Source organism: Clytia hemisphaerica, unplaced genomic scaffold, assembly GCF_902728285.1.
Source record: "Clytia hemisphaerica strain Z4C2 unplaced genomic scaffold, Clytia hemisphaerica genome assembly, whole genome shotgun sequence".
Lineage (NCBI taxonomy): Eukaryota > Metazoa > Cnidaria > Hydrozoa > Leptothecata > Clytiidae > Clytia > Clytia hemisphaerica.
This window is the reverse complement of record NW_027103656.1, coordinates 174,508-196,366: the sequence shown is the minus strand read 5'-3', so window position 1 is coordinate 196,366 and position 21,859 is coordinate 174,508. Positions and strand designations below refer to the sequence as shown.

The 21,859-nt window shown below is 34.5% G+C and overlaps 1 protein-coding gene across 1 annotated transcript; it reads right to left on the bottom strand.

The window, feature by feature from the left end:
• Nucleotides 1-2,797: 2,797 nt before the first annotated feature.
• On the bottom strand, nt 2,798-18,017 carry LOC136803179 (splicing factor 3A subunit 1-like). The gene is made up of 17 exons (XM_067059917.1): nt 17,827-18,017; nt 16,666-16,704; nt 16,356-16,493; nt 14,241-14,290; nt 13,966-14,063; nt 13,529-13,688; nt 13,197-13,259; nt 12,822-12,912; nt 12,482-12,553; nt 12,169-12,245; nt 11,794-11,904; nt 11,453-11,601; nt 10,358-10,506; nt 7,115-7,289; nt 6,492-6,768; nt 3,466-3,789; nt 2,798-3,301 (listed from the first exon to the last, which is right to left on the bottom strand). The coding sequence occupies exons 1-17, from the start codon at nt 17,963-17,965 to the stop codon at nt 2,798-2,800; spliced, it is 2,616 nt and encodes an 871-aa protein (XP_066916018.1). The 5' UTR covers nt 17,966-18,017.
• Nucleotides 18,018-21,859: the final 3,842 nt, after the last annotated feature.

Sequence of the window (21,859 nt, the reverse complement as noted above, 5' to 3'; positions counted from 1 at the left end):
GGCTGAAAAAATGGTTGAACTAGATGCCAGGATGATTTCAGACAACAACAGAGTATGGAGTGTGTAGAAGACCAGAATATTGTGTTGAAGTACTAATATTTGGAGTGAATTGAAATCAGAAGTATTGTAAATGTCGATCGAGTCGAAATGGGAGTCAACACAAGTCACGAACGACACTTTAGTTAAAACGGAGCCATATATTTTCTTTGACGCATCTTCACTGTAGAAAATGGCTAAAAATGAATAAAATAAAACATTTAGCTAACGAAATACGAAATACAAATAAAGTACAAGTCAAGATATAAAGATACATCAGTTAGATTACAAAGACAAGTCAAAGATACAACATATAAAACAACAAATAGAAACTTACTAAAAACACTGTGGCTGAACATACACGTACACGTCAACAGATACTCTCAACTAACACTCACAATTCCAATACGCAGATTTATAACACATCACAACAACTCATACAACAACTAGACAATCCTCAAGGGACGAACACATAACTATACACACAATACGGTACTATACATTACAATACCCAACTCCCTAGACACATAATATAGACAATACACGTGAGACTAATACAAATTATATAGTAATCATTTACAGTTTCACTACGAAAGTCCTATCAAATAATAAATCTAAGTACAAAGGAAACGATTAAAACGAACGTAAAACTAAAAGACAAATTAGCTGCATTTTGGCAGTTACAAGTATCCTAGTGGGGTTCGAACTTGTGCCAGAAGGAATCGAGAAATCGAGAGATCGAAAGTGAAAGAGAGAAATTGAAAGTGAAACGGGAAATCGGGCGTGGAAAGGAGCAACAATGTTGAACTTCAATCCAAGATGGATTGGGGGCCACAGAACGGTGAGTGTGCAGAAGACCAGAATTGGGCAGTGAAGTGCTGCTATTTCGAGTAGGTGAGTTGAAATCAGAAGTGTTCTAGTGGGGTTCGAACTTGTGCCAGAAGGAATCGAGAAATCGAGAAATCGAAAGTGAAAGAGAGAAATCGAAAGTGAAAAGGGAAATCGGGCGTGGAAAGGAGCGATAATGATAAGATGGAGAGGGGGCCACAGAATATGGGGTGCGCAGAAGACCAGAATTGGGCAGTGAAGTGCTGCTATTTCGAGTAGGTGAGTTGGAATCAGAAGTGTTCTAGTGGGGTTCGAACTTGGGATATTGGTGTTTTGCTAGAAGAAATCGAGAAATCGAAAGTGAAAGAGGGAAATCGAAATTGGAAATTGGAAAGGAGCAATAGTGAAAAATCAAGACGATGAGAGGACAATAGAGCATGGAGTGAGCTCTAGAGTAAAAGACCCCGAATGGTACAGTGGTGTATTGTTGTTTGGAGTGAAAAGTTGGGATCAGAAGTGGTATAGTGGGGCTCGAACTTAGGATCTCAATGTTGTGCTGGAGGAAATTGAAAAATCGAAAGTGAAAGAGAAAAAGCGAAAGTGGAAGGAGGGAATCGAGCGTGGCTAAGAAAATGTTGAAATAGACGTCAGGATGGTAGAGGATCAGCAGAGACCCAGTTCAGCATAGTTTGGAGTGTGTGAACGACCCTAGTATTGCAGTGAAGTGTTGCCATTTGAAATCAGTTGAAATTGGAAGTATCTTAGTATGGTTCGGACATAAGACCTTAGTGCTGGCTGAAAGAATTCCCAAAGTCAAAAGTGACAGAAAACTGAATAGAACCTAGGAAAGGAAGGAGTCAAGCCCAGCATAATGGAATAGTAAATAGATTCCTAGGGTATAAATTGGGACAGTAGTATCATGTCCATAGAGGTGAGGATTGACTAGAACGGTGTTATTTCGATAAATTGTAAATGTTTTTGGAAAAGTTTTTGAGGTTTTCCGTTGCAAATAGGAGTCCTTTGATGATTTCATTTCCTTCTATTGAAAATTGGAGTGACACTTTTATACAAATACAGTGTTGTATTTATCATCATAATTGCTGAAATCGTTTTACAGGGAAATATGGACCACGTGGGTCATTAGGCTAAAATGGTGGCGCTCACTATGAGTGCTTTTGGACAGGTTGAAAAATTGGAGAAAGGTTTGTGAATGAGCTGGTAAGGATGTTTATTATGGAATAAGTTTTTTGTTATTTAAATGCAAATGGGTGACAGAATATCCTTTTTAAAAAAATTAAAAATATTTAATCATGAGTCTGAATTTTGGAATGTTTTAGATAGATATAATGAAGTTGTTTGGTTTAGATTTTAGTGTCTGTGGAAGTAAGTTTTGTTCCAAGTGTTTTGTTATTTTTGTAGACTGTTGTAGGTCTCTTTAGAATGTTGGATAGTTCGACATCTTGATCTATCGTGGGCCATGTTTGATAGATTTTTTCTTTTATGGTTTTGTCTCTGTCATTGTGGAGAATAAGCGGTAGGATGTGTTGCTTTTCTTGTTGTTCATCTTGGTGATATAACAGGTCGTGTCTGGTTTTGGTGAGGGCTTTTTTGATGTTTCTGTTGATGATGTGTAGTGGATATCCCCGAGCTAGAAGTGTTCTGGATAGATTGTACAGTTCTTCGTTCAAGGTGTCGTTGTTGTTAATGATCATGTTATATCTCAATGCTTGTGAGTAGATGATACCTTCCTTGGTATGAAAGGGGTGGTTGGAGTCAAAATGAAGCAGTTGGGATCGGTCAGTGGGCTTTCGGTAAATAGTTGTATGGAATTGGTTGTTTGAGATGGTTACTTTTACATCCAGGAAATTGATGGTACGTCGAGATTCTTCAAAGGTAAATTTAATAGTTGGATGTAGTTGGTTCATATATTGTTTCAGGTTTGTAGGTCATCATGTGAGCCTTTGAATAGGATGAATATGTCATCAATGAAACGACGCCAGAGAACTATGTTGTTATTGTGGTTGTCAGTAATTTCTTTTTCTAGTCTTCCCATAAAAAGGTTGGCGTATTGTGGAGCATATCTGCCGCCCATCGTGGTCCCTGTCCTCTGTAGGTAGTATTTGTCCATGAAGCGAAAGTTACTGTTGGTAAGAATTGTGTCCAGTAGAATTTTGATTACGGTTACATTGGGTGCGTAGTCGGGTAGTATGTCTTGAGAATTTGCGTAGTATGTCGTTGTAGCTTCTAGTCCTTCGTCATGTGGGATTTTGGTGTAGAGAGATGTCACGTCAGCTGTTATCATGGTGATGTTGTCTAGTGGTTCGTTCCAGGTGTCTAACAGTTGTAGGAAGTGTTTGGTGTCTTTCAAATATGCAGGGAGGGATTCCACCGTGGTTGCAGATAGTGTGCAAGATAGCGTGATAGGTTGTCTGTGGGGCTGTCAAATCCGGATACTATTGGGCGAAGGGGATTGTTGGTTTTGTGGATTTTAGGTAGGCCGTAAAAAATTGGAGTTCTTGGTTGGTCAGGGGGTTGGAGGAATTTAGCGGTGGCGTTGTCGATATAGTGTTTGAGGGTGAGGTATTGGATTGTTGTGCGTACGTCATAGGTAATTCGTTGGGTTGGGTCGTCTTCTAGTTCTTGATAGGTGTCCGTGTTGTTGAGGTGCTCTTTGTTGATTTTGTCAATGTAGTCTTTTTTATTGTGGATGACCAAACCTCCTCCTTTGTCCGCTTTCTTTATGATGATGTTGTGGTTGTTTAAGAGAGAGTTGTAAGGTGTCAAGATATGTTTGTGCTGTCTTCGTCCGGTAGGTCTTGGTTCGATTTCGGAGTTATAGAGTTGCTCGAAGAAATGGTTGATGGTTTCGTTTTGTGTGGTAGGTGGGGTCCAGTCGGATTTTCGTTTTTTAGGGAGTTTCGGTAGCTGGTTGTTGTTATTGTCTTGTTGGTTGTTGTTACTGTCTTGTTAATTTCGCTTAGCGAAAGTATTACGATAGCCTTCCGTGTGTCTGGCTGGCGAGACATTTTTTAGGGCGCAAATTATGGCGTGGGCGTTTGGCTGCGGGCGTACTACGGCAAATATTCTAAAGGTGGACTCACTCACAAAGATAAAAAGTGATAAAACACAGGGCTTTTCCTAATAAATAAAATACGCTAGTGCAAGAAGTGTAACCAAGCCTTTGTAAACATTCATTTTTAATGGCTGCTTGATTGCACATGCTTTTGAAACTTGCTGCTGCAGTATAAATTTTTATCATATTTTCTGGTCTTTTGTAGAGTGTTTAAAGAGGTTTAATATTTGTTTACTACTAAGTATTTTATGTTTGTGTAGTTAGTGAATGCACCAATAAATTGATCATGCTCAGTAAGTAGTACAAAAAGAGTTAATTTTCCAAACAAACAACAACATTATCATTATTAACCCTCTCTTCTCTTCTTCACCAAAACTACAAACAGCACAGGTATGATCTTTTTTTCCTTTTTTCATCAGATAGTTATGTGTTAATAGTGAAACCAGTTGTGACAAACAGTCAGTTTTAGCAAGTACCGTGAAGTCGGGTAACTTGCATCAGTGGAGGGTAACTGGCACAGCCATCAAATGACTGACCAATCAAAGCAGCAAAATTTCAAAACAAATGAACTACGCAGCTCCGCTTGCAGCTCTAGCCTACCATTTTTGTTTTGATTTAACTTTGTATTTTAATGACCTGTATTTTAATGACCAAATGGGTCATTCATTCATTTGAGGGCTATGCGTATGCAAGTTACCCGATCTCACGGTATTTCTTAGAAATCATGTCAATTGAAATTCAGCAACCATTTTTGTATAGGTAATCGAAACGACCCTGTCTAGACACTGCCGTACATTGTCATCGTACGGTGGGTAAGGTGGGGTGTACAGATAATACAGCAGATTTCAAATTAACCTATTTTCATTGCCGTACAAAGGACATTTAGATCCAGCCCCACCGTACACCACCGCACAATGTACAGCAGTCCCTCGTTAATGATGACAGTTTTTTATCCGATGAAGTTTGATTGGTGTTCGATGAGTTTGGTTAGTAAAAGTTCCAGCTTTTCCTCCCCGATGGGATGATAGATATTGGCTCGCTCTTTAAGCTTTAGCGTGGGCGTCTGCTAATAAGCCTTCGGAATGTAAAAAGAATGGGCAACAAGGTAATAAATCAAACTGATCGAGCTTCAATCAAACTTCACCAATCTTGATACACCTTTTGCTAATTAGGACTTTCATTTTGAACCATGGTACGTTGTCTGTATAAGATTCCCATTTCCGCACTAAGATTCTTGTTACTTTTCTGGAATCTTTCCCCTATATATTTTTCACAGGATAATCGGCAAGAGATTGGGGAGGGTTTGTTTAATGGGATGCAGTTTAAAGCAGTTATAAAGGAGTCAAAGTTTAATCTCAAGGAGTATTATTTCTTTAAAGCTTAAAGTTGGCTAGTTTTTACCCTGCAATTTTCTAGTCCAGAAGCTGGAGCTGGAGCTCAACTACACTCATTTTTCTTTTAAAGGAGTCAAAGTTTAATCTCAAGGAGTATTATTTCTTTAAAGCTTAAAGTTGGCTAGTTTTTACCCTGCAATTTTCTAGTCCAGAAGCTGGAGCTGGAGCTCAACTACACTCATTTTTTTTTATAAGCATAACGATTATAAGCATACTGAAGCTCAAATTTCCAGAAAAATTAAGCATATGCTAAGCATACCTTGAGGCTCAGCCAAAGAAATTTTGTGTCCTCAACTGCTTTTTGCCTTTAATGGACTCTTCCAGAAAATGTCTGTACATGGGGGGGGGAGGGTAGTGAAAAATCTACAAAATTTGTCCTGGGGGGAGTAAACTTGCTCTCGATGGGATCAACTGATGCTTGTCCGGGGCGGGGGGGGGTTTGACCTGCTGTCGCGGGGATCAAAAGTCACAATGTCCAGGGGGGGGGGGGGTCCAAAAAATGTTATTATCCTTCCCCCCCCCCATATTCAATTTTTTTCTGGAAAAGTCCAATGATTTTGATGTGGTGGCCATCATTCATATCAGAAAAGCGAAGATAGTATACAACAGATTTTTTGACTAGCCATTTTTCTCAATTTTAGATAAATTCTACTGTTTATTAAAAAGAAGTGATATAAACTTTGCGCAAGTGAAAGAAAGTCTTTATCACAAGTTCCTTCAAAGCACAAAATAGAGGTTTCTGGCATCAAAGAATGAAAAGTTCATTTTTTCTTCTTCGTTTTCAAAAAAATTTAAAATTATTTTTCTCAAGTATATTGCAGTTCTCTGAATTATTCTGAATTGAAAGATTTTGTTTACGCTTTATAGAATAGAATTCTTTAGTCGCATTTTTAAAGGAATCTTTTTTTTAATGGATTGAGATTTTTCATTAAAAAAACAGGGTATCTATGACCTGTGTGTACAATACATTGTGTATATTTTGTGTAACGCTTCATTCAAAATGCATAATGCTGCAGGAGTCACGTTTCACGCGTCTTCGCCGTTGATGTTTAAGTATTATGCGAAATTTTCGACTTTAAGTCGTCTTGTTGATTGTTGTTTTGTTGTTCTTCGTCAAAATACATTTTAATGTCGATGTGTCTTTTCAGGTTGTTATATACTTGGGTTGGATTGGATTGAAACTTGAATTGTGGAATGCCTGGTGAGTAATTTAGGCCTCTGCAAAGGATGAGATGTTCTTCATTGGTAAGGTTGTGGTCAGAGAGGTTGTGGATTAATCTTGCATTAAAGTTCTTGGTGTGCTCTTGGATGACTATTTTTCTTCGTTTGATTTCTGGGAGGTTTGGTTGTTTCCATATTTTTGATTGTTTGATGAGGTCGTGGATGGATGGTAGGCGATATTCTCTACGTGCGTTGTTGTTGTAGTACATCTTGTAGCTGTGGATGAGAAGTGTTATATGTTGAATTAAAATAGAAGGCTTGTTTGAAATTGAAGGAGAGTGTAAGACCGAGATGTGAGTCTACGCAGGTGTGGATGTGTGGTGTGTTAGGTGAATGTAAAAATATAAAAACAGAAGAAATATTGTAATTAAAGTTCATATTTGTAAGAAATAGAATTTATTGACTTTATTAGAATAAAACTGACAAAGCCTTGTGTAATAAAATATTGATAAATTTGACAAATATGGAACTTGGGATGAATCGATCATTGTTTTTAATATTTTATCTTGAAGGTTGTCCGTTTAATTTTAGATATTTCATTTGCTGTATGTCATAATAATACCATCTGTTAGAGTTTGCTTCCAAGTTGTTGCAAATCCATTTGATTTGGTAAAATCGTTTTTTCTTCTTGTTCTGGTGGTACGTACTGTGTAAGTAGGGAATGATGAGAGATGGTGAACCTCCATTTCCATAAACAAATGTTAGGATTTTAAATGTTCCTTTGTCTGATATGTGACCTTCATTGAAACAGTTTGTTGGATGTGGGATGGCCAGCTTCGAATTGGGAAAAAGGCGTTACCATTGATATCATTGTATAGTGTTGTGCGGTTGGCAAAGTATTGACAAAGCTAAAGTTAGTTGACTTATTTATCTTCTATATGAGCGTGCAAATGAAGATATCTTTAATCATTCGCGTAAGCATGCTTAAGGGCTCTGACCATAGTCAGAAAATTGATTTTAGTATCTGAACATAAAAGTTATGTTTTAGATTTTTTAACACTTTTAACAAAGAATTGCCTTTATAATGCTTTTTAATCAAGCCCCTTATGAGTAATTAAGACTTTAATTGCAAAAATGACGTTATGAACTTTAAAAAGACGTTAATAATATGTTGCATCACCTTCTTTTATAAAAAGTGCTAAGTTTTAATGGGTAATCAACCTTTTTGTTTCGAACTTTTTTCAAAATTTCCGCAAAGAATTGAACTATTTTAGATTTTGCGGAAAATTTTTCTAAAAAGATGTGTCAAAAGTTATGACTGTTTTTTTAAGCAAAATCCAGATGAAAAATTGTTTTTTTAAGCAAAATCCAGATGAAAAATTGTTTTTTTAAGCAAAATCCAGATGAAAAATTGATGAAAAACCACTATTTTGAAGATTTCGAGACAAAGAAGCATTTACAAAAATTTTCCGCAAAAATTTTTATTGTTCGGTAAAAGATACACCATCTACTGCGAAAGATTTTTCAACATGTTTTTTCTTCGCTTAAACTAAGCTCTTCAAAGTTGAAATACTCTTCCTCTCAAAGGTCTTCATTTTCTTCTTTATCAAATTTTTTCAATGCAATTTTTCAATTTTCAGATTCAGGAATAGTTTGTCTAACAGAAAATGTATAACATGCCATAGTTTTGTTGGTTACATCAGTGAGAAAACACATTTTAAACACGGCAATTATGAAAAATTCACTATGGTCAGAGCCCTTAAAATAAGACGCACCTGGTTTTAATAGGATAAAAAAAATCGGCAAGAACATTCAATGAAAACTTATTCATCTGGTAGGTAAATAGTACAATCCACGCAACACCAACATACCGGGTGCACCAAAAAAAAGTATACAGGTTTGTCGAGATATTGTTAGCTTCAGCATTTTTTTTATCGTAAAGAGGATGCTCTAACTTGAATTTTGAGCTATCATACATTAAATTTGAAAAAGTAGTTCGAAAGTTATTTAAAAAAACTGACTTTTTTTTAATGTCGAAATTTCGCTATATATAAGACAAAACAGGGGGATCAGGATCCAGATACCAAACCTAGGGCCGGGTGGTGGTGTCAATTTTTTTTTCAAATTTCAAAAAGTCAAGTTGGTATCGATACCAAATTGAGGGGGATGGTACCCCTTTTTTTTGAAAATTTAGGAATCTTTAAGTTGCTATCGATACCAAAATGAGGGGGTGGGTTCCGCTTTTTTTAATTTTTGCTGAATTTAAAATTGGTATCTGACTTAAAATGTTGTATAATGAAAGTGATTAATAAGAGGAATAGTCTTTGAATAAAAACATTAACATTGCCAATTTGGGGGGGGGGGGGCTGGGTCCCCCTTTTTCAGAAAAATCAGGATTTTCAAGTTCGGGAGTTGGGTCCCCCCTTTTTTAAAAAATTGGGGTTTTTAAGTTGGTAGTTAGGGGTGGTAGTGTCTACAACTTTCAAATCTCGAAGGGTCAGGTTTTTTGGCCCTGGTTTGGTATCCTGGATCCTGACCCCCCCCCCCCGACAAAATGGCAAAAACACAATTTTATTGTTTTGTTGTTGTTGTTTTTTTCTTATTTATATTTTGCCAACAGTATTTCCATCTTATTTGCCCGTCCTGAATATTTACAACACGAGCAAACTCAATGCAGACACAAGTTCTTTGAGCAACTAGTCGAGGAATGGTGATATTTTTTTAAAGTTGTCTCATATAGCACACACATAACATCAAAACCTCTCTAGGAGATTTCCAAAACTTTTTGTCAGCTTTTCCAAATATATTATCCCGCATGGGAATAGCTTACTTTACCATATTTTTAAATTCTGCAACGAGTTTTGATGAACATAGTTGCATTTTTTGGTATTTTTATGTGTAAAGAAGGTAAGTGTCAAGAGAAAAATTTCGCTCGCTGTTTTTTGATGATTTTTTTTTTAATTTCGACTTTAACAATATATGCTGAATGGACCTACCTGATTATGAAAGTTAGATAGCAATGCGAGGAGAAAAATGAAAAAAATCAGTCAGAAAATATAGCGTTTAGCGAAAATGCATAACGCAATAAATTCTTATATAACTTCCGAAGAGGGAAGGGTTGTAGGGAAAAATAAATAGAAAGTTCTGGTCGCAAAAATCTGTTTTATTGACAATTGAATCATACTTGATGGTGAGCTTGTTATCAATAATGTTTTTGTGTGAAAAACATAGAAATATAAGGAAAAAATCCAATGAAAATTTGCAAAAACGAACTCGGCCATGTTTTGAGCATTGCGAATATGCATCTTTGAGCAAAAAATCAGAAAAAACTAATGATAAAATCAGAAAAAACTAATGATAAAATCTCGAGAAAATGCCAAAAAAAACAGTTTTCCGGCATATTTCCGGCATTTTCGGCCGGAAAATAATGTTTTTCAAAAATCCGTCACTTTTTAGAAATCATCATTTTGCATCATTGTGCCGAAAAACAGAAAAAAGTAATGAGCCAATCCCGAAAAAAGCTGGTAACAGACGAACGAACGAACGAACATGGGTTAATTTAAAGGACAGACCGGGGTACCCGCAGGTAGGTCCAAAAAAAAGTCAGTTTTTTTAATAACTTTCGAACTACTTTTTCAAACCTAATGTATGATAGCTCAAAATTTAAGTTAGAGCATCCTGCTCTATACGACAAAAAAAAAGAAAGAACAAAAAATTTAAATTCTGAAGCCCACAATATCTCAACAAACATGTATACTTTTTTTTGGTGCACCCGGTACATTGTAATATAATTTCACAAATTTCCGATCGATCCTTTCAAAACGACTAAAAGGATTCACTTGAAAGGGTCTAAATAAGTAGTTACCCTCAGCAAAGACTTGTTCTTGTTGTCGCTTCTCTTCGATGGCTTTCTCCTTCTGTTCTTTCCATCGTGGATCGAGCAATGCAATCTTCATGTGAGATTCCATCGAGCCAACCGGGATCTTCTCACCCGTCAACGGTGAAATCAAATACCTTGAAAAGAGAAAATAATTCAAACATCAATTATTTAAAAAGCCAGTGCAAAATTGGCACGCGTGAACGACCCTTCTCTGATCTGTACAATCAATGTCTATTTAAACGATTTACTTTACAAGTTTTTAGGAAGTATACATTGAAGTTCGATAATTCGTTTTTTTTAATTGGTCTAAACATAGTATAAGAAAGCCGCGGCTGGAATATGTACCACATTGTCTTCTCAGTTAATTGCTGTTCTATCTCTGTCTCCGAGCTTTATAAGAACATCAAGATGCTCAGTTTATTATTGGTAGATAGTTTTTGAAATTTTTCTCTTCCATTTTCCTTCACAAAAAGTTTTTTTATTGCTAGATATCTTTGAATCTGTACCCAATAGAACACTTGAACTAATTTGGACATATTTTAGGGGTATTTTGTGGAAAAAATAGTTTTTCGCCAAAATTGAAATTATGAGAACTATATTCAAGATGACAACTTTCTTGTCAGTTTGAATGATAAATTTTGAAGGTGCTGGCTTGAAACTTTCACAGTATTATCTAGATGTAATTTTTCATTGATTTCTAAAAAGATTTCACTGAAATATTGCGAAGGCATTCGAGGCACTTTGTTTATTTTTCTGAGTTCTTTCAGCCCAGCCATTTTGTGCTTGTTTAAATTTCTTATTGTTGATCTTTCTTTACTTTAATGGTATATCATTAATGTCTAAAACAAACTGGGAAGTAAGTATTAACGACAAAACAATAAAATTTACCATTAAAGATGCTACATTACTGATCTCTTGATAAAAAAATAGTCATCAAATACGACAGAGATAGAACAACAGAAGTTCAGATGTTATCATTCCAGCCGCGGCTTTCTTATACTATGGTCTAAATGAATTTGAAATGTTTATGCTGAAAAAGTAAAATCATTTGTATGTGATCGAGAGATGCAGGAAACATACTTCTCAGGCACACCACCGGGTGTGGGTTGTGGTTGTTTGGAAGCTTTCGGATCATATTTTCGAATATGAACAGGACCACTTGGCGGGGGTGGCATCATAGGTGGTTTGAAAGCGGGTGGTTGAGCCTCTTCTTCGTCACTTTCTTCATCCTGGATTGAAACAAAAATTTCAAAATTGATTCTCAATACAGTATCGATAAACTTATAGCTCAAAAGAAGATCCACAATCGATATTCAACATGATCACTACGCTTCGCGAAGATGTCAAAATGTTTATCAAAATTAAGAGCTCAACAAATTCCGCACAAATCGGGAAACTACAATAGCATCAAATCATCTCACCATATCAGAGTCAGCCTTTTCTTTTTCTTGCTCTTGTTGATAAGGCTGATACAGTTCTTCTTCTTCCTCTTCCACGTCCATTTCAACTTGTTCCGCGTCCTCACCCGTGGCCTGGAAAACGGAATCGGAAAATCAGAGAAGAAAAGAACTAAAAGAAAACTCTTAAAAAAACTGACCATTGCTAAGAAAATCACTTCACGTGATTAGACATTGTAAATTAATTTCTACGATCCAATGTAGTTTCATAGTTTCGGCAAAGAAAAAACAGTTTATCGATAGCGAACTTGTCCCACAGCAGAAAAAAAATGTAGAAGCTTAATTATAATATTATGTACTATGGTTTAACAAAAGAAGGATAAAGAGAATTTAAATTACCTTCAGTTTTTCAATACGTTCTTCTTGTAACATTCTTGCTCCTAGTTGATCTTTCTTCACAGGAGGTGGAAGATTGGCTGAAATAATTATAAGCAAACATTTATCATTATTCTTAGCCACGGAAGGTCCATGTGTCGTCGTCATACAGTGGTCGTGGCAAATTAGTGGCTGAGTTTTTTTTCTACAGTATTTGGACTTTTAAATGGCTGCCTTCAGCTAAAAATTTTTGTAGTCAATGAAATGTTAAAACTAAGGACAGCTAAGGATACAACATTCGATTTGAGAGGGGGTACATGATACAAATGATGGGTACCTGTTTCTTCTTCATTGAAATTGACCGTTTCCACGACAACGAAATCATGCCAATCGATAGATGCGAATGCAACTGAATGAAAAAATTGAAAGAATGAATTTGAAAGAAAATTGCCCTTTATAGTCTTTTATGCACCGGTAAGAAAAAAGTGAAGCCAAAAAATACCAGGTGTTTCAAAGATAAAATCTTAAGTTTGAGATCAAATTTTAATGTAATTTTTTAGTTCTACTTAGTAAATTCCTCTTGAAATACCCAGTACATAGCATTCTCAAATGAGAACAGGTCTTCAGCACGCTGTGTTGATCTTTTCGTTAAAAACGTAAACTTTTCAAATTCATACTTCTCTCTCTTTCTTTTTCATCTTCAACTTTCCGTTTTTCACGATCCTGATATTGTTGCCATTCTACACGATATTTTACTGTATCTAATACCTGAAATAACAAAAAAGATCTAGAAATTTCCCAAATAAAAATTTCATTTCTCAAAAAGGCACTTAAAAGTCAACCCTGTTGCAAGAAGTCTTTTTCCTTAAAAATTCTTATCCATAAAAATGAAGAAAGGATTCAGTATACTATTTCTACAGACTACAGTAGGGTTGGACAAAGAAATTGGCGGACGGTCAATAAAAAAAAGTATTTTAACACTTCATCCGAAAATGAAAACCAACAGTCTGTTTAAATTGAATATGTTGAAGTGAAAAAATATTCATAGTTACCTTCCATTGGTCACTTAAGTCTTTTTGCAATTTCTGTGTGATATCCCCAGGTGGTAGTAATACCTAGAGGTAAGAATAAAAACATAGTTCAATGATATTCGTCTCCATAGTTTAGATATTTTTAAGGAAATTTGACACTGCAATGTTTAGTTGAGGTTACTGTTGCAAGATAAGGTGGATAAAATTGTATTGTTAAGGAAAGCAATTCAAAAAACAACTTTCAAGTTTTCAATTGGTGTTATCAGTTATCAAATATTCTAAAAAGTTGGTAAATTCCTGCTTTTTAAAAAACCCTATATTTCTATGAAAAATTACGAGCAAATAATACAAACCTTAGTATATTGTTCAACTAAACGGGTGAAATATTGGAATAAACTGTGTTGTGGTCTCAAAAAATCAAACTGATAATTCCTCTGTTCTCTTGTCATTAGATTGGTCAGAAAACCTTTTCCATTTTTCGCAACGAACTGAGCAGTTAGTTTGACAATGTCCCTGAAAAGAAAACATGAACCAAGCATTACAAGTGCTATACAAAACTACATTTCACGAAATAAAAAGAACCACTATTTGATGACAAAAGTTAAAAGAATTGATCGTGTTGTTAATATTATTTATTTGTTAAAAGCAGCAAGTCATTGAGTGGATTGTTTAATGGATAGGAAATGTATCAGTTTGTCTAGAAAGATTGACTGAAATCTTTGTAATGTTATTTTTCTAAAAAACAAACATGTAGAAGGATATTAGAAAAGAAATTACAGCTTTGACTTACAAATCAAGAGCAGAAATGGTGGGTGGATCTGCCGTGAATTCATACGCTGGTGGCGGATCTTTTGGAATGATCGTTTCTATAACTTGTGGAGCTTGTTTCTGGAAGAGTGAGTAGGACCAAGTAAGTACATGGCATTTTTCCGAAATTCAGAAACCTTTCGTACAAAAAGTTGATTTTTTGACTGATGCATAGTATTTAAAAAAAATACTTCTAATTTCAAGCAACAAGCAAAAAATCTTTAGTGATGAGCTTTTCAAAGTGCTTTTTTAAAGTACCTTTGTTTGAGTTTGAGGTGCTTTTTGTGGTTCCTTTTCGTTTAGTGACGCTAAAAATGTGAACATAGAAATATGAGAATAAAAGTAAAAAACTAAAATATTGTCAGTCTACTACAACAGCCTTATTGGGTATCACTTAAACCTAGCAGAAAGTAGACTTTAACTTATGATTTTTTTGTATTTTTTTGTGGTATATGTGCCTTCCACGGTGCAGTGGTCAAAGCAGATTTTTTTTGAGACAGAAATTTTCTTGATAAAGATATTTCCGTATACTGTGACACCCGCAGGCCCCACTATGGTTGGGGCCGAGAGCCAGAAAATTTTCGGATTTTTTACCCCCTAGATTGGCTAGAAAGGCACTAAAATTAGTTAATTAAAACAACTTAGAATGTTTCTAGAGAATAAAATCACTATTCCTTGCTAAATAACCATTTCTAACTAAAACGGAAAACTTTCACAAAAATTTCTGTGAGACGGAAATCTGTCTTGAGACGGAAGAACTTTGATCACTGTTATTATAGTAGGGGGAAATTTGTTCGTTTATTTGAGGTCGCTCGACTTTTTTAGTCAAAGCAACGACCTAATAAAATAGATAGACCAGTATCCTATTGAAATGATCCGCGTAAGAATGATAAAAAATTTAATGATTTTTTGCATCATTAAAATGTTATTCCACGTGCAAAAGTATTTTTTTAAGATTAGCTATTGGTTGATATTGATCACATGACCTAAATTTTGTGAATATGTTCTTAATTTCAAGTCAAACTTTTAGGCTTAAAAATTAGTAAACATTGTTAAAATTATAACATTTGTATTTGGATAGTGTTTGTGTTTTCTATCTTAAGAACGCACCATGAACGCACGTTTATTTTCTTAGTTAGAGTCTTTCAAAAATGTTTATGTTCTTAAAGAAAATGCGCTGAAAAGCGCCACAGTGTTGTCGAAAAATATTGAAAAATATCTTGTGAGAAAGATGATTAAAAATGCGATCTGACATAAGCAAAAAAAATCGAAAATTTTGTTTATGGTCAGTAGAAATTCGATAAAATTGATTTTACACTATTTAGAGATGCTTTTAAAAAGTCTAATTTCTTTGTAATATGACTTACGCGGACTGCGGAAAGACGGCAAGATAAAAGAATACAAAATGAATAGAAAACAAAAGATTTCTAAGAGCCATTGTATGAAGTTCTTGGTCTATCTATTTTATTAAGTCGTTGGTCAAAGCACTTGTTATACATTTTTGGAAAGCTAAGGGGTAGGGGAATCAAAATAATTTGGGTGCCAATTTTTTTTCGGACACTTTGGTGTGATTTTCGGACAAATACGACGGTCTCAGGCAAAAATCATAGGGTGAAAAATTAATAAAAATTTTAGCTTGAGAAAACGGAGACATGTTGTATATTTTTGGAAAGCTCTCAAAAAATCAAGATTAGTGATATATTGCGAGTATAGGTGATTTCTTTACCTAACTTGAGATATTAATCCTTAAAAACAGTGTTTTTCAGCCAGAAACAGCTGTTTTGTCTAGTTTTTGTGCTTTCGGAAGCTCAATATCTCGAGTTAGGTACTGAAATCACCTATACTCGCAATATATCACTAATCTTAATTTTTTGAGAGCTTTCCAAAAATATACAACAGGTCTTCGTTTTCTCCAGCTAAAATTTTCATAAATTTTTCACCCTATGATATTTGCCTGAGACCGTCGTATTTGTCCGAAAATCACACCAAAGTGTCCGAAAAAAAATTGGCACCCAAGTTATTTTGATTCCCCTACCCCTTTAGCTTTTCCAAAAATGTAAAACAAGTGCTTTGACTAAAAAAATCGAGCAATTTTACAAATTTCCCCCTACTATTAGAATTAAAATAAGAATTACTATTACCTTAAGGGGAAGAATTTTTTGCAGAATTTAAAACTTTGCAATTCAATCCTCAAAAACAGCATATTTAGCGGTTGACACATTTTGAGGTGTTTCGTGGAATTTAATTTCTTTTAAATAAACCAAAATACTGTGAAATTAAATTCGTGAATATTGTTGCCAGCAAAAATTTCTTCTCTCAGTAAAGGTATCTGTTAATCCAATTTTTGAGACAAACAACACAATTTAAACCTACGCAGATCTGCAATATCAGTTTCTCTGTATTCTTTTAACTTGTGAGCATAATATGCATGGTAAGGGTCATTAGGGTTCAAGAAATTGAACTTTGGATTATCAGCTTCATTTCCACGGATCCTTTCCTCAAATTCAGGACCTGAAAGAAAACAAGAATCAATGTTTTACAACTCCATATTCAAAATATGTAAAAAGAAAAAAGCCGCACTAAAAAATTGACTTACACATTTATATATATAAAGAGATTTTCATAATTCATCTCATTTTGAGAAAAAGATATAGCAATAGTAGAAAGAATCAAAGTAACTTACCATTTCTAGCTACAAAGTTTGCAGTCCTGTCAACAATATCTGTGAGGGAAAAAACGCTAAGGAAACATAAAACTTTTAGAGATTTCAAGATTCACATCTATTGTTTAGTAAACTAAACAAATTATATAAAAATTTTAAAATTTTACAATTTCATTACAGATAGATTCGCTAAACTTTCTGAAGGTATCAGAAAAAATTGACTACATTGAATTACAAGTCAAAAGACTAATGGACCCTTGAGAATAGCATCTTCTTGTTTCTCTTGTTTCAATTTTTTATTATAATTTTACAACATTTTACGACCGTACGACTTGTAAAAATTTGAATTTTTTCCAACAAGTTAGATCATTTTTTATGTAGCTGATAATTGTACGTAAGAAACTTTAAAGTACTACAAAAAATGAAGTTTTGAATTTTTGTTTTAACTACAATCAGAACAATAAATGGAATAAAGTTCTTTTCACCTAATTACCTTTGACAGTTAACCTTTTTTCAGTCCCCCAGTTATTCTATAGCTACACAGAGCAAGTTTTACAAATTACACTTAAGTAAATGAGATGAATCTTGAAAACAAAATGGTACTTTCAATGAAATTTTTACCCTTTTTTCATAGAGTCTATGTGGTAATTTGGATACTAAAACAATGCAAAAAGGTTTCTAAATCTTTTAGTTAAAATAAAAGGCAAACAATGAAATCAACAGTTGTAAATAGTTTATGTAACTGTATTGTACAAACAAAATATTGAAAGTATAGGTTACTATCTACCATTTTGCAAAGGATAGTAGATAATAACTGTCAACAACACTTAGATGATTAGAATAAAAAAAATCACTAGTATTAGAGGTTGACATGCAGTGTGCAATTTTGTAGGATATGCTTTTTAATCTTTTGATTCAAATCCTACCACAGCTTTCTATTGGTCCCAAAACTGCACTAGATCATACGTCATCTATTCAAGCAGCAAGTGCCACGGGTGGGACTGGAAAGGGTTGATATCCATTGGCTTTTCCACAACATAATACTGACTTGAAGATAATATTTTAAAAAACCTTTAAATCATGCAGCCTTTAATAGATTCTTCTAATGGTACAGTGGCACTGTTAAATATATATATAATAAAAACGAAATATGGTTTTAGCAAAAACAATTTGAAAAGATACTTCTGACTTCAGGCGGTGGATAAATAATACCAACCGTAGGTTTAGAATACATTTCACCATCTTGTTGTGATCTCTCATAGATCTTTCCATCTTCTGAAGTTTCTGTTTGAACTTGTTCAATGGGCACCGCAGGTCCCATTCTAATTTTTTACTTTCTAAAAAAGAATTCTCAAGAAACTGGAAAAAGCTACCAAGCTTTAGGAGGTAGACATAGTAGTGTAGCGGTTATCAACCTTGATTCCCGTCTGGGAGGTCAGGGATCGATTCTCACTCGGTGCTTATGATTCACTTGGCAAGTGAATGTACCTTTACCTGGATCAACCCAATTCTGCCCAAAAAGCTTTTTTCCGAGAATCTGGCGTTGTCACATTTGGGGCATTGTCAATTTGCAGCTATGTGCAAAAAATCATAAAAATACTAATAAGTTGCTTCGAGATGGAAAAACGATCAGACACGGATTAATTCATAGGAGCACCATGGCAGGTCGAAAGTGTGCAGAAAAAAGACACATCTAGGGTTTTGGCAAAAATTATGATTTTAAATTTTATGTGTAGATTATATTTTGCAAATGCAAAAGATCTTAAAAACTTTCACAACATAAAATTTTGTGAATTTTTGGAAAAGCTCCCAAAACTTGCAGAATTTAATTCTCACATAAATTAATGCACTTATATAATATGATGTTAGTCTAAGGTCACATAGGTGGCTTAGCAAAAAGCTTCACCTACTGAGGTACATACCATTTAGGCAAAAATCCAAGTGAAACAGAGGGTTTAGCAAACGCATTGATTCATTCATTTAAAAGTGTACCTAAACAGACAATCAAAGCCAACGGTCCTTTTTCTGGGTTTTCTTTGTTTGCTAAACCAATGGTTTATCCAACAGACAACACCATTTGATTTTTTGTTTTGCTAAACCATTATTACCTCCGGCATTTAAAATTCAAAATAGTAGCAAAGAAGTGTAAGATCTTAGAAATCGAATTAGCAATGTTATAGCTTCTTTGTTTAGGTAAACAAGCCCACACCATTTTCAGTTTGGTGAAACGGTTTGAGTTTGGTGAAACGGTTTGAGTTTGGTTAAACGGTTTGAGTTTGTTAGTTTTGAACATTAATAAAAGGTTAAAAAGCAGCCTGAGACATGAGGGTGTCAGAATTAGATGAGTGATGCTGAAATTAGACCAAATTACCAGTACATATCAACAACAAGTAAGAGTATTTTCATAAATGTTTTTCCCAGAAGAAGCTTCAGAATAGACCTTTAGGAGAATGTGACAATCTTTTGAATTGGAAAGAATAGTTTGCTTACTACAGCATACATTAGTTTGCCCTTGCAGCCAGTACAAAGAGGATAAATTATCTTGCCCCAAAGTAACAGCTGTGTTTAAAAGATAATAGATTATATGAGGATATCACTAAAAGATAAAAAAAGACCTTAACACTTAGCAATAGATGTATTGGAAAATGAGTCCTCATGAGTGGGCTTTCTCAAACTTCTTGTTCGCGACCAGAAATTTCTTTAAAAAAACTGTACTGACCATATTGAGCTAACCTTGACCTTTGTAGCATCTTTTAAGTGGTTTCACTTAGTCTTGTACATATATCATTTCATAGGCAATTTTTGTACATAATTGGTCATAACTTTTTAATGCATAGACAAAAATATTTTTTCTGTAGATCAAATTCTTTTAATAAAGACAAGCAAGCTGTTTGCTCGTACTATTTCTAAAAGTCAATGTTTGTGGATCTTTGTCAACTAGCTCACTATAATATGTACTCATTATAAGCCTTTTTAGGCAAACACGAATGCAATTGCAGTATATACCAGGGGGGCACGCAGTTTCTACAAGACAGTATGACACTTACTACCGTGGTGGTACTGTATTCAGAAGTTATGAAAACAGTTACTACACAGTGTAGTAACTGCTGTTTGGGGGTGGTGCCAAACACTAAAACTAGCACTTTTGGTGTAGTAAGTGCTTATATTTTAATTCTTTTTAAAGAACTTTCAAATTTTTTCACAAAAAAATAATTTTTTTGTGAAAAAATTCTTTGTTAAAAAAAATATTTTTGTTATAAATGGACGAAAAAAAATTTGAAATTTTTCTCAGACCCAACTTTGAAATTATGCTTTCCCTAATTATCATTAAAATGTTCTCAACAGCTGTTAACCAAGTAAATTAAAAGAAAATCTAGCACAAAAATGGCTTTAGGTTGAAAAATATTCGCAATTTAGGGTAATTTCGAGCATGTTTTTGATGATATCACTCAAAAACAGGGGTGGTACCTGGAAATCTTTTCTGAAAACAGTTACTACCAAGGTGTAGTAACTGCAAAGGGTGGTGGTCCTGAAAAAAAGTGTTTAAAAAGCACTTACTACACATCATGTCTTGTAGTAACTGCGTGCCCCCCCTGTATATACTGCAATTGAGGTAATTCCCTGACTGACAATACTAATATCAAAGTGATGCTCTCTAAATTATTCAAAACTTTTAATTCAAAATTTAGAAATATGAGTTGTTTGTTTTTGACAAGCTGACAATGATTTTGCCTCTGCTGTCTTTGTTATGATATAGATAAAGTACTTGAGAAAATAAGTAGACTTTTGTCGAAGTTTTGACACTGTTAGAAAGGTATTCCCAAGAGGCATATCATCAAAATTCATTGTTTCATTTTATGATTTTAACGTGGTGGCAACATAGTTATCAGTGCTTTCTACAAAAATACAAAGGAGATGGATGTCCAGTTGTTTGTATATTCATGATACTGTACAGTCTTTTAAAATTCCAGGGCCTAGATCTTGATTCCAAAGTGGGCCAAAATTCCTGGAGTTAATTGTCTCCGTAATATACTGCCATGCAGGCCGCCAAGCAAGAAAACCCCAAAACATTAACATCGGGACGTTTGGTTTGGTTTTCGAAACAGCCAGAGTGATCAAAAAGAAACATGGCAAATTTCTTTAAAATTGATATTATATATATCTGGAGAAAATTTCTTTACCACGAGTAAACGTCCACAACATACATCACCACCCACCCCCGAACGTCCAAACAATGTTTTTCGTGGCAAGTTTGAGTATGGATGGCTCCCTTAAATTTCTTAAATTTGACAGACTTAGAGGCGAAATTCAAAAATGAATCATGGCAATTAGAAATACTTTTTCTTTGCAAAAGAGTGACGGATCAGGGCCCCCTAGGAATAATAGGAAGGTTTAAATCACTGATAGAAATTTTGATAGAACCAATTTTCCAATTTTGGATGAGTGAGGGGGGAAATGAAAATTTGAATATTAAATTTTCCAAAAAACAGACCTAATGCTTTTTTATTTGATGCAACGATATGATGGACAATGTTATGCAAGCAAACCAAAGAAGGAAGTAAGCAAATTTGAATAAATATAGGTTGTATATTTATCAAATTTTCTTGTGTTCTAGTCAAATGAGAAATGTGAAGTATTATTACTTAATACTTGAAAAGAAAACTTTAACGATGTAGTCATCACTAAAAAACTAATTAGCATGCTTTCAACAAAGATATCCAAATCAAACCAACATTTCGCACACAAGGAATCTTTTAGTAGACCTTTTCGCCATGAACCGAAAATAAGAAAAAGAACCTGGTTTCCTTTTGAATTTATTGTGATCGCCATACTGGCCATCAGGGCGCGCAGCCTCTTATAGCGCCTAGAGCGAGTGTTTGTGATAAATAAGGAAGGGGAAACCAGGCCGACTAAGCACAGAAATTATTTTTATCACATGATTTAAAGCATAATAAAGTTGTAAAATTTTAATGATGGGCAATGAAAATGTTTGCATGCGTTTTTCATGTTTCATCAGGTTTCATATATGTTGTGTAAAATTGCTTATAATTTGGCTGCTTTTTTAATTGAAAGAATTTCAATGTTTACTGAACTTCTAGTGTGATGGATGAACTTGTTTGTTAAGAATATTACCAAGGCGAGAGTTTCATTCAAGGTTTGTTTTGATTATTTTACAGATCCAGTGTGGACTTCAAAGGATGGGTATGTTGATATC

Excerpts from the sequence above, each read along its gene's own strand:
- LOC136803179 (XM_067059917.1), bottom strand. The coding sequence starts at position 17,965 with ATGGGACCTGCGGTGCCCATTGAACAAGTTCAAACAGAAACTTCAGAA. Across the intron at positions 10,507-11,452 it reads CCCGGTGGTGTGCCTGAGAA|GTATTTGATTTCACCGTTGA; the intron begins GTATGTTTCCTG and ends TCTCTTTTCAAG. Across the intron at positions 6,769-7,114 it reads GAAGCAAACTCTAACAGATG|CTACAAGATGTACTACAACA; the intron begins GTATTATTATGA and ends TCTCATCCACAG.